This window comes from Geospiza fortis, unplaced genomic scaffold, assembly GCF_000277835.1.
Source record: "Geospiza fortis unplaced genomic scaffold, GeoFor_1.0 scaffold485, whole genome shotgun sequence".
NCBI lineage: Eukaryota > Metazoa > Chordata > Aves > Passeriformes > Thraupidae > Geospiza > Geospiza fortis.
This window is the reverse complement of record NW_005054457.1, coordinates 975013-987857: the sequence shown is the minus strand read 5'-3', so window position 1 is coordinate 987857 and position 12845 is coordinate 975013. Positions and strand designations below refer to the sequence as shown.

General features: G+C 57.9%; 1 protein-coding gene across 1 annotated transcript in view; it reads right to left on the bottom strand.

The window, feature by feature from the left end:
• PIK3R5 (phosphoinositide-3-kinase regulatory subunit 5) overlaps positions 1-10413 on the bottom strand; it is a 28648-nt gene extending 18235 nt beyond the window's left edge. The window contains exons 1-3 of the mRNA XM_031062702.1: positions 10311-10413; positions 6815-6861; positions 1367-1476 (exon numbers count right to left, since the gene is read on the bottom strand). Coding sequence (XP_030918562.1) covers positions 1367-1463 — 97 coding nt within the window. The 5' untranslated portion in view covers positions 1464-1476; positions 6815-6861; positions 10311-10413. The remainder of the gene's footprint in view (positions 1-1366; positions 1477-6814; positions 6862-10310) is intronic.
• Positions 10414-12845: the final 2432 nt, after the last annotated feature.

Sequence of the window (12845 nt, the reverse complement as noted above, 5' to 3'; positions counted from 1 at the left end):
GGTGCAAAATGCCCACAATTCTCCCAGGAATGTCGGCTCCTTCTGCAAAGGCCAGGAGAGGCACAGCAAGGGCCTGGGAGCCAGGGGACATCACTGGGGTGGGGCTCATGGGGGGTCAGCACAGCCCCCAGCCCCAAGCCCTGCCCTGCACACCCCAATCTTTGCTGATGAGCTGCAGAAACGATGGAGGCGAAGGACTGGGGTTGGAGCTGTGAGTGACAAAGGAACTGATTGATGTAATCACAGCAGAGGTGGGCTCTGGGCACATACTGCCCTGCTCTGGGGGCACACACTGCCCTGCTCTCTGGGCACACACTGCCCTGCTCTGGGGGCACAGGGGGCACACAGGGCTGCTCTGGCCATGCTCTGTCACCGTGCCAAGCACGAGGCTGCGCTTCCAGGAACCAGCAATGTGGGTCACACTTCAGGGCCTGTTTCCCAGAGCAGGGGAGAGAAAAGGACACAGGAATCTTGGGCAGGACTGCCCCAACCCAGCCCCCAGGTGATGCTGCAGCATGGAAATGGCCGGGCTCCAGTGGCTGTGAGGGGTGGCAAAGGGATTCCTCTGGGAGCTGGCAGCAGGTAGGATCCTGTCTGCACCTCTTTGTTGGTCTTGTTGGGGAAAAGAAAAGCAGAAAGGGTTGAAAGAACTGCAGAGACAAGAAGGAATCAGAAGCTGACAGCCCCCAGATTTCATCCACAAGAGGGTTTGGCAGTGATTTAATCACAGCTACGAGGCAGGAAGGTCAGAATGACATTCAGAAATTATTTCTGCTTGTTGCTGCTCTGTCCTCACCACGCCAGCCCCAATCCCTTCACAGCCCCCTGAGCAAGGCTCAGTTCTTTATGGCCACCACGATGGTATCTGAGCCAGGGCTGGGCTGATAACAACATCCCTGTGCTGATAACAACATCCCCGTGCTGTGTGTGACAATGCAGCAATCCCAGACCTGCCTTGAGGGCAGGGAGCACGGCAGGGTTGGCTGATTGCACAGAGGAGCTTCCCTGGGCTGAACAGAGCCCTGTGCTCTGCCCAGCTCACTCAGGGACAGCTGACACCCCACACCACTGCCCTGCTGATCCTTACATGGCCAGACCTGCCATGACCTGTTCAGGGCCTTGGAACATCTTTTTATTCCAGCAAAATGCCCAGGAGCACAAGCCAGGCTGGATGCTACCTCTGACTGAGCACTGCAAGGGGAAAGGCCTCCAGCAGCACCAGCAGCTCCCCTAATGCAGAGCCCTGGGTGAGACCCCCCAGCAGGGACAGCACCAGCAGCACCCTGTGAGCCAGAGCCCTGGGTGAGACACCCCAGCAGGGCTCAGGGGACCCCAGAGAGAGAAGGCCATGGTTAAGGTCACCTACCAGCCCATCTGCTGCTTGCAGCGTCCCTGCCCAGCCCGTGAAGGCACCGCTCCAGCGCGTGGTGGATCCTGTCCTCCGTGCACGTGGTGTGCTGCATTTTAACTCATCTCCTGGATTGAAGGGGAAAGAAGGAGGAGAGTTAATAAAGGGTTGCCCTCGGTGGCTCCAGTGTTCACTGGCCATGGTCACAAACCCACCCCAAGTGGCAGGGAAGGCTGCAGAACTGTCCCCTTGCTGCCACCCAGCCACCGTGAAGGAAATTCCACGTGCCCTTGTGGCAATGGTGGAAAACACCGAGGGGATGTGAGCCCAGCACACGAGGACATTGTGAAATCGTGCTTGCAGCCCTGCCACATCCCACTGTGCTCCAGGGCCCAGACTGCCACCTGCACCAGGGCTGGCAGAGCCTGTGCTGCCCAGGAAGGTTTTATCCCAGCCAATCCACATCATGTCTGGGACACCGGGGCATTAACAGAGATGTTCCTGACCTGAGCAATCAGAGGTGCCCAGGTGCCCATTCCCTCCTGCCCTGCAGCCCAGAGGGACCCTGGGGCAGGTGTCCCCCTCTCCCAAGGCACTGAGATGGGTCCAGCCAACACATTCTCTGCCTCTTGTTTAGAAGCGACACAAATGCACAAAAACAATCGAGTAAGAAGAAATAAAAGCTGCCAATCCTACAAAACCACGTGCAAGGCAGCACTTGCTTTGAGCCTGGACAACACCCATGCCACACAGCCACGTCATTCCCAGAGATCCTAAACCACCCAATTCTCTGCCCATTTGGCCTGGATTTGGGGCCAGCACCCAGCAGTGGCTGTGCCCACCACAGCCTCACCCACCCCTGTCCCAGAGCCACTGTGACCTAGCAGAGGCTCCAGAGCCCTCCCTGCCCCATGTCCCCAGCACGGCCACCTCCACCCAGCCTCCACTGCCAGCAGCTCCCTGGCAGGGCTCAGGAGAGCTGAGCCTGGCTGCTGGAGCTCCCTGGGAGCACAGCGAGCCACCTCCAGCCCTGCCCCAGGGAGAAGCACCAGCAGCTCCCCAGAGGTGACAGCAAACACCCCGAGCACCACTGATCTGCCCCGTGCCAGTGCTCCCCTCACCCCAGAGGGGCTCCTGGGCTCCTCCTCACTGCCAGAGGCTGCACTGGCTCTGCAGCAGAACCTTTACCTGTGCCCAGTGCCAGGAGTGCTGCGGTGCCACGAGGGAGCGCGGAAATCGAGCCCAGCACTCGGCCAGGCTGGAGGCAGGAGAAAGGCAGTGAGTAAGAGCCCAGGGTGACTCACAGACACCCCTGCACCAGCCAGCTCAAAAACCAGCTCAGCCCTCGGGGGGGAACGGGCTCCTCACCCCACAGCAACCCCAGCATCCCTTCCCGCATGCCTTGGCACACAACGGGAGGGAATGTGAAATAAACCCCACCCTGATATTGCTGTCACTGTCAAACCACAGAACGCACTCCTGGGGCAGCTTTTTCCTGCTGTGCCACGGACCACACGGGAGCCTGAGCCTCCTCTCCCAGGGCAGTGCTTATGGAAGCATTTCCCGTGGGAAAGGCCTGGCTTCGTCCACCACAACGGAGCCGAAACTTTGCTGCTGTCCCCTCCTTGCCACCCACGCTGAGCACGGTGACAGGGGACAGCTCTGGAGAATGCAATCTGACTTTCAGGAGCCCTGTTAAGCATCTTGAGAACATCGAGAAAAACAAGTGCTGAGGTCAAGGGTTTGGAAAATGCTTCGCTTTTTGTGAGGGTGTTGAGAAGCCCCATGTGGCACCACCCCAGTGATGGCTCAGCCCTCTCCACACAGCAGGGACAGTGCCTTTGTTTCAGAGTCCCAAGTTCTCAGAGAACCCTGCCCCAAGGTTTTGCCCCATTGTCAACAGATGCCCAACAATTCCCAGCATCAGGACTCAGGGCAAGGTTGAACCCCTCCCCTCTGAAGGTTTGAGCATCCTAAAGGGCAATCTATAATAATTAATTATTATAAAATATTTACTTTTTAAAATTATTAATTATTATCATAAATTTCTAACAAGTTATTTTCTTAAAAACCACTGATTAAAGTGAGTGAGAGAAGGCCCAGCACACCAAAGCTCAGCTTGGGAAGTATCCCAAGATTATCTGTGAAGCTGTCCTTGCGTGGGTGCCAGACCCTTAGGGAATTTCCATCCAGGATTGCTTAGTTAAGAGGCTTCATTCATCTCTGTGGGACACAAAGGTGAGCAGACAAATTAAATATTTCTGTTAATTAACACCAATCTAGTAAACATTTACCCTGTGGTGGGAAGTGGGAACCTGCTGACCTACTGGTTTTAGATTTTCCCTTGTCCTGCTTGAGGCAGAAAATTTGTAAAAGCAAAAAAAAATCGTTTTGAAACAGCATGAAAAAGAATTATCAACAAAACCCATCTTTTGCTGCTGAGCTGTGAAGCCACCAGAGGCCACGGGAAAGCCTTGGGGCATCACAGCTCCCTGACAAGGACTTTCCTCTCAGCTGGGACCTGCCGGGGTTCCCCACTTGCCTCCACGCCCTGAGACCTTTCCCTGCCAGGATCTGCTCCATGCCCAGGAGCAGAAGGTCCCTCAGGAGCCAAGGTGACACCAGCAGCTCTGCAGGGCTGGGACAGGGCACAGAGCTGCCTTTCCAGCAAGGACAATCCCTTCTCTTGGGTTGAGGTCCACCTGAGCCCCATCTCCAACACCCAGGGGACTCCTCTGAGCTGCCCCTGCAGTGGTGGAGCCCAGGACCAGAGGGGAGAGCTCAAAGAGCCAAAATGAAGCAGTGAAGAGGATCAGACCCCCCTGCAGGACACCCCTCACCCCCCAGCAGAGCAATCCCCGGAGCCTGGGGGCTCCACCACCCCCAGGAAAGGCTCCAAGGCCAGGAGAGCGGGACCAGGCAGACATGGAGCAAGCTGAGATCTTGAGATCCCAGCAACATCTCCTCGGGACAGAAAGGACCTGCCAAGGACCTGCCAAGGACCTTCCAGAGGGGATCCCGCAGCTCCACCAGCACCTGGAAACCCGCGGGTACCCTCGGGCCGGGACAACGCCCTTTCCTGCCCCGATTGTTCTGGGGCTGAGCATCCTGGGCAGGAAATCAGAGAGGAAAAACAAAGCCCTGGGCCCGCGGGAGCAGCTCTGAACGCACTGCCCAGGTTTGGGGACAGTGGCAGTGGGTGCAGGGACACGGATGCCTCGCCTGGGTTGGTGCCAGGACGTGGCTCAGCACCCAGAGGGCTTTGGGCACCAGGGGAACCAGAACAAGGAGCCCGATGAGGCTGAAGGAAGCAGGAGCTTGGGTTGATGCTGCAGAAGGAAAATCATTTGGTCTAAAGCAAAGGGATCCTACCCAGAGCTGTTTTCAAGGTGAGATCCTCAGAAAGGAGGATCACCAGCTCCTCTGAGCTCCAGCTCAGCTCTCTGCCTCCTCCAGCTCATCCTGGGGAGACAGGACAGGAGCTTTGGGAGATCCTCACTGCAGAGGAAGGGCTGGACACGGAGCTGGGCCCTGGACACAAAGCTGGGCCCTGCACACTGAGCTGGGCCCCACACACCGAGCTGGGTTCCGGACACCGAGCCGGGCCCAGGACGCCAAGCTGGGCCCTGCACACCAAGCTGGGCCCTGGACACCGAGCCGGGCCCCGCACACTGAGCCGGGCCCTGGACATGGAGCTGGGCCCCGCATACCGAGCTGGCCCCGACACACTGAGCCGGGCCCTGCACACTGGGCTGGGCCCCGCACACTGAGCTGGGCCCTGGACACCGACCTGGGCCCTGCACACCGAGCTGGGCCCCGCACACCAAGCCGGGCCCGGCAGTGCAGCAGCACGTGCCCAGTACCTGCTCCTCCAGTGAAACTGTTTTTCTTAGATTACAGAAGAGAATCTTGAGTTTCAGCTGTTTGCTTGCAAGATTTTGCTGCCTCCCCTCCACCTCGCAGAGGAGCCAAAGATAGAAAGCCGGAGCGAGGGAGGGAGGGAGGGAGCAGCTGGAGGAAGCCTTTGTGGGGCACAGGGCAGTGTGGGGAGAAAGCTGCGATTTTCAAGAAAAACTTCACCTCAGTGTTTGTCAGCGAGCGAGAGCTCTGCACAGAGCAGGAGATGAGGCTGATAAGATGTTCGCTCAAACCACAGCAAGGCAGGGTACCAGGGGATCTAGGAGGCAGCTGGGTTGACAAACATCCTCCCAGGGTGCCTGAAGAGGAGGCTGTGCCATCCAAAGCCCGGCTCAAACAGGGCCGGGGCACAGGCTGCTGTGACACTGAGGGTGAGCATACACGGCAGGGACTGTGAGGGACATTCCCTCCCTGGGCTGTGAACCCTCACTCCAGTGAGTCCCCACTCCCTGAGCCAACGGGGGAAGAGGCAGCAGAGGAGGAACACAGAGAATCGTTCCCAAAGAGCGCCTTGGGCAGTGATTTCTTCTCAAAGCAGAAGATAAAACTCCTGGCATGAGAAGAACATCTCTTTCTGGAATAACAAGAGCACCTGTGCCTGCAGGATAACGGTGCTGAGGGGTAGGAATGACACAGGACATCCCACTGCTCACAGGAGGAAACGAAATCCTGAGTTATGAGTGGGAAATGATGTTTTGGAGAGAGGAGAGCCACCAGCCTTGGGAGAAAGAACAGGAGCAAGCCCTACCCAGGCAGGCTTTCCGAACTGCAGCACCTCATTTACACCAGAAATGTGATAATTGGGGAGCTCTCAAAGAGCCCCAACTGCAGAGTTGCCCCAGAGCCAGAGATCAGCGCCTGCTCTCGCTGTCACTGAGAGCTGGGCTGCAGGAGAGGCTCCCACCGCGGGTCAGGGAAAGCACCTAACGTGCAAAGCAGTTTCAGAGTGCTCCGAGTGTCAAACAGCACTTACAGAACGTGACACAACAGGGGCACAGCAGCAGCAGTGTTACACCCAGGGCTGGCTGCCTGCTCCCCCTGTACCAGCACCAATGTTACACCCAGGGCTGGCTGCCTGCTCCCCTGTACCAGCACCAGTGTTACACCCAGGGCTGGCTGCCTGCTCCCCCTGTTACCCCCAGGGCGGGCTGCCGGCTCCCCTGTACCAGCAGCGCCAATGTTACACCCAGGGCTGGCTGCCTGCTCCTCCCGTACCCAGCATCCCGTAACCCCGAGCAAGGGCACCCAGCAAGCCCCAGATGCCCAGCAGGACAGGGCTGACCCTGCTGTGGGACCCGCAGAGGGGAGAGGACGGGCTCAGGCTCAGCCCCAGCCCGCAGAGGCAGCGCTGTGCCCGCTCGGCACCCGCGGTTTCATCGCCGGCCCCTCCCGGCACAGCCCGGCCCTGGGACCAGAGCAGGAAACCCACAGGGGGCTCAGAACAGCCTAAAACGAGTCAGCCGCACTCCAAGCCCTCCATCCCAGCAGCGGGTGTCGCTGCCAAGGGGTTATTCAATGGGATTTCCCAAATCCCAGCCCCAGGATTACCTGCGGTAGCAGCCACGGCTTAAGGCTGGGCTCGGGAGGTGAAGGATCTGTGAACGCCAGAAAAATAAACCCGAGAGTGAAAACAAACAACAACGGCTCCAAAGTGCAACCGTCTTTGTTTGGGAGATTTGGAGATAAAGGCTCCACTGAAAGAAAGGAAAAAATCCAAAATATCAGGAGCAGAGTCCCAGCACTGCCCACCCCAGCTGCCCTCGGCTCTGGGATGTGCTGTCCTCCAGCTGATCAAGGCACAGAGAGGCTGCTGCAGCATCAGGAGCAGGACTCACAGCACCCCCAGGGTGAAACAAGCCCGTGGGGGCTCCCAGCATCACGAACAGCTGCCAAGGGGGCACCTCTGCCCCATCCCTCCACAGGAGCAGCCCTGATGATAACGGAGATGCGTGACCTGAAATTTAGGATTGAGTTGTCCCAAGGGTGTGCAACCAAAGCTGCAAACTGAACCACAGGAGGAGCAAAACCAGGGCTGCAAGAGACTCAGCAGAAAGAACAGAATAGTCTGAGAAACTGTTCTGAGGTGAGGGAATTCCTCAGTGAATGGAGAGGATGCCAAAGAAATCAATCTGCCCAGAGGGTGCACAAGGAGAGATGCACTCAAGGAGGGTGCACTCAAGGAGTCAGAACAAAACCTTGCAACTCATAATTTCAAAACAGTGTTTGCCCTCATCTGCCTGTGATTCAAAAAGCAAAAATCGAGCCAGAAAAAAATGAAACTTCTCACTCCTGATCAACAGAGACGTTTTGCTCCACACATCAGTTTAGATTCACACAGCAAAGAGCAAGCCCCCAGCAGGCCAGCCCTCCCTGAGAGAAGTGGTACCCAGCCAGGTGTTTCACCTGCCCCCAGTGAGGATTCCTGTGCTGCTTTGCGCTCCTGCAGCATCCCTGAGACACCCCAAACCCGGAGCTCCGACTGCTCCTGTATCTCCAGAGCTCCCAGTCACTCAGTTCCACTCCCTGCGGAAACACTGGTGGCTCCCGCTGCAGCTCCCGGTGCCCCCCGGCAGGGACCAAAGGACCCCGGAGCTGATGGGGGTCCCGGCTCCCTCGGGAACGTCCCGCACTCTCCAAATTAACGCGGGAGGTGAAAGACACGGCTAATTAGCCTGCCTGGCCCCTGCTCGATGAGGGGCAGCCAATTAGCGGCAATTCGCTGTCCCGGCGGCGATGAACACTCGCTGCTGCTCTGGAGGGCAGCTCCCACGGGGAGAAGGGCAAAGTGCTCTCGGTCCCGGCTCTGAGACCCCTCTCTGGTATTTCTGCTCTCGTCCCCAGCTCTGGGACACCTCGCTGGTGTTTGTGCTCTCCTTCCCAGAGGAGAGCAGAACATGTTTCTCTCTGTACCCCCAAAGCTCCTTCCCGGAGCCGCGGCAGCTCTGTCAGCACCCCGGGGCAGCCTTGGAGCTCCTCCTGTGCCGGGCACTTCGCTCCTTGGCACAAACATCCCGAACTGAAATCAGTGACCTGCCCGCGGTTTTCTGGGGGTGAGGAGCTTGGGGGGCACCTAAAGCTCTGTGTTTCAATGAGTTGTTGAGCTTTTCCCTGCCCCACAGCTCCATCTGTGACTCAGCAGCGCCGGGAGCATCCCCCGGGCTCCCCAGCTCCCCCAGTGCCCAACAACGGGGACAAGGACCCAGCACTTGTCACCTGCCAGGCTGCTCATCCCTGAGGGAACACAACACAGGCTGCTGCTGTCCAGTGCTCCCAGAGGGACCCCCAAGTCCGTGATCAAAGCCCAGAGTTGGGTGAGGCCTCTCTGTGCCTCAGTTTCCCCTCCAGCAGGAGCAGCCGAGGCTCCTGCTCAGCACAGTCCCTCAGCTGCAAAGGTAAAGGTCAATTTTCTTTCATCCTCTCACGTTCATCTCCTACTGTAACCTTCCCAATCCCACTTATTAACCTGGCAGGCAAAGCTGGCAGAGCAGGACATGCCAAAAAAGCATTTTTATAATAAAACATCCTAATTCTTCACCGAGGTTATTTCTAACCCGCAAGAACCACTTGCCTTAACCAAGACATCCTGCCCCGGGCACCCAGCCACCCATCCTCAAAGTCTCTGAGCAGCAAAACAATGACACACAGCCAGAAGTGCCCATGCAGCAGCAAATTGCAGAAATAAAGCTGCACACGAGAACACCACGTGTTCCCAGCAGCACTGCAAGCAGGGGAGCTGTGCATTTGACCACTCAGACCAGAACTGCCCTGGAACTGCTTTGTTTTGTTGTTTTGTTTTTTTTAAATCCCAAATTTCTCAGAAACAAAATACAGAACTGCCTTGTTCAGAGTCTTGCTGCTGCAGCAAGCACTCAGCTCAGTAAATCTAATTAATGAGCCAGGAAAAGTGTCACTCGTTTGCTAACTACTGCACCCGGGGCTGCCAAACAGACAGATAAAGGATTTAGCTGGGGCCCATTCCAGCCAAAGGAGCTGGGAACCTGGCAGGGAGAGCAGGAGATTAGAGGGGGCTGAAAAGAAACGGGGAGGAGGGGGAAAGGAAAAACATCCCGCTAGATTAGCACTTTGCAAATGCAGGCATGTAAATCAGCTTAGGTTGGCCATAATGCCACCCTTGTGAGCATCTGGGCACAGCAGCGGGCAGGGCCTGCCCTGAGTGGGGCTGAGGGCCTCAGAGAGCAGCTCCATCACACACAGCAGCTCCATCACACACAGCAGCTCCATCACACCCAGCAGCTCCATCACACACAGCAGCTCCATCACACACAGAGCCCCCCCCGAAAACAGCAGCTCCATCACACACAGCAGCTCCCCCAGAAAACAGCAGCTCCATCACACACAGCAGCTCCATCACAAACAGCAGCTCCATCACACACAGCAGCTCCCCCAGAAAACAGCAGCTCCATCACACACAGCAGCTCCCCCAGAAAACAGCAGCTCCCTCAGAAAACAGCAGCTCCATCACAAACCACCAGCTCTCTCTCAGAACCACCAGCTCCCTCTCAGAACTCAGCCCTGCTCTCTCCAGCTCTCAAGTTTGCACAGGAAGCCAATTAGGGGAGACCTGGGAACAGAGGAAGATTCATAATTGCAATTAAGGCTTCAAAGGGCTGGTCCCAAGCACGGCCACTGCAGATGGAGCTGGGGGAGGGAAAATCCCAACAAACTCTTGGAAACACAAGGCTTTAGGATCCCCCCAAGCTGGAAGAGCTCCTCAGCCCCAGAACAAGGCATCACCTGGCAGAGAAGGACTCAGCCCTGAGGGGCCCAGGCATTTAACCCCAAGAGATTTGGGGTTAAATCTGCATCAAAGGGATCCAGCATTGTCCCTTACTGCTGCTGACCCTGATCCTCCATCCCATCCCATCCCATCCCATCCCATCCCATCCCATCCCATCCCATCCCATCCCATCCCATCCCATCCCAAGATGTCCTCGTGGCTCTGGCTCCAGCCATGGATCTGCTGCTCCACTGTGCCCTTGGCAGGAGAAAGGGCTGAGAAGAGCTGAGAGAAAAGGAAACTCACCCGAGGTGCCAGGGCCACCCCTGGGGATGTGGGCAGAGCACAGAGGGGCTGCAGCAGCAGCTCTTGTGCCCCTCAGGACGGCTCCACTCTGCCCGTGCCTGCTGCCAGCCCTCACTGGCACTTCCCTGTGCTGGCACCTCCTCTCCTCACACACTCCCAGCTGCCCTGCAGCCCCTCCCAGCCCCTCTGAGCAGCTGGAGAACACCAGGCTGGGGCAGGGGCAGGGCTGGGGGCTCAGGCTGGGGCTGCTCCCCTGGCTGGGGCTGCTCCTTCTCCCTTCTCCCTCCCCCCAGGCCCCCAGAGCCCCAGCAGCTGCTGCAGGAGCCCCAGCTCAGGCTCAGGGAAGTGCTGCTGTGGGACCCCAGAGCCCACAGGGACAAGGTGACCCCCCAGTCACCCACAGCATGTCCCAAACTGCTGCTGCTCTCCCCCACAGGCCCAACTCCTCCTCCTCATCCCCCTCGGCTGCCCTGGGGAGTCGTTCCCAGGCTCAGAATCTGTGGTGTGACCTTGGAAAGTCCTCTGTGTCTCTGGAAATGCTCTGGCTCTGGGTGTTTTTGCATAAGCTCCTTTCCCTGGGATGTTTTGCCCACGTAGGGCTGGGTAACCAAATGAGGTCAAAGAAAATTCCAGCCAAAAGCCCGGCAGCCTCAGTGGGAGTGGCCAAGAGCATCCCCAGGAGCACAGGCTGAGGGCTGAGCAGCACCAGAGAATGATCCCAAGTGGGAATACTCCTGTGGAAACCAGCAGCATTGCACGGGATCCAAAACAACCCAGGGGGGAGCAGGGACATGGGATGGTGCTTCCCAAGGGTGGAGAAACAGGAGAAGGGAACTCCCCAGAGCCTGCAGAGCCTGCAGCCCCCTGTGCTGGGGTCTCCTACCATTCCAACGCTTCCCAGCTGAGCAGGAAGCCCCAGGCCAGGAGCTGGATCCCAAATCCATCCCCACCCAGATCCCAAATCCATCCCCACACAGACCCACCCAGATCCCAAATCCATCCCCACACAGATCCCAAATCCATCCCCACACAGATCCCCCTCCCCAGCTATGGCTGGACACGGTTTCCAAGGGCAACCCACACTTCTGCAATTTCAGAGATCTTCTTACCCCACCTTCCATGTGCTGCCCCAAAAGGAGAAGTGCTCGGGGCCAGGGGGAAGTTGTGGCGCCCTTTCCTATCCTGGAGAGGATTTCAGGCGCCTGCCACATCCGAGGGGCAGCTCTGGCCACGCTGTAGGGCTGGCGCTGCACAGGGCCCTGCTCTGGGGCAAGCAGTTCCAGGAACACCAGCAGCCCAGAGCAAGAAAACCCAGAAATAAAGCCCAGACACAAATGGTGTGGGCAGAAACACCAGGCTGCCCCTGAAATAGAGCCCAGACCCAAATGATGGGGCAGAAATGACCAGGCTGCCCCTGGCACTCACCAGATACCCCAGCAGGGTACATGGGCACAGAGGGCTGGGCAGGGAGGGGCAGGAAAGCAGCTCCAGGGCCAACCAAGGACTTTGGGCTGCCCTAAAGGATGGCACACGTGGGCAAGCTGGGCAGTCCTGGGCAGTCCTGGGCCTTCCCCCTGGTTTGAGGGGTCAGCTCCCCCAGGCAGCAGCAGAGCCAGGAGAGCCCCTCCTCCCTCCTCCCTCCCTGTGTGTGCCCACCTGGGCTGAAAGAACAGCTCCATCCTCAGCAGCTGCTGCCAGATCCGAGGGGAAGGCTCTTCCCACCACCCATCACCAGAGCCTGCTCCCTTTGCTCAGCACGAGGCTCTGCTCTCCACTCTGGAGCAGGCTCAGCCATCACTCCTGTCCTGCTCTCCATTCTGGAGCAGGCTCAGCCATCACTCCTGTCCTGCTCTCCACTCTGGAGCAGGCTCAGCCATCACTCCTGTCCTGCTCTCCACTCTGGAGCAGGCTCAGTCACAACTCCTGTCCTGCTCTCCATTCTGGAGCAGGCTCAGTCACAACTCCTGTCCTGCTCTCCAGTGTGGAGCAGGCTCAGTCACAACTCCTGTCCTGCTCTCCAGTGTGGAGCAGGCTCAGCCATCACTCCTGTCCCTGCAGCCACCAAAGCCTGGATTTCTGCTGCCACGATGGAAATTCCATCCCCGTGTAGAGGGAAAGGTCTCCTGCATCCTTTCCCCATGGGGTTACGCCCCGTTAGCAGAAGCTTTCTCCAGCACACCCAGAAGTGGCTCAGGCCTCATTCACTCTTTACAAGTTCCTTCTGGAACTCTTTACAAGTTCCTCCTGTAGCTCATCCCCAGAGAGGCACCCGAGGTGTTCTCAGAGGGACTGTCCTGAGCACTGGGATTACAGAGCATTAATTAGCAGGGAGAGCATCCCAGCAGTCCCAGGGTCAGAACACAACGCCCAGAAAATTCACATGCCCAGAATTCCCACCTCGTTGGGAGTTACTGGGGGAGCTGAACACAAGATCTGCCACGGCCAAGGGCTCCCATCCCCCCTGAACAAGGGGGAAAATCGACTTTCTCAGGGGGACCAGGTCCTCGGGGCTTGCAGAGGAGGCCATTCAGCAGG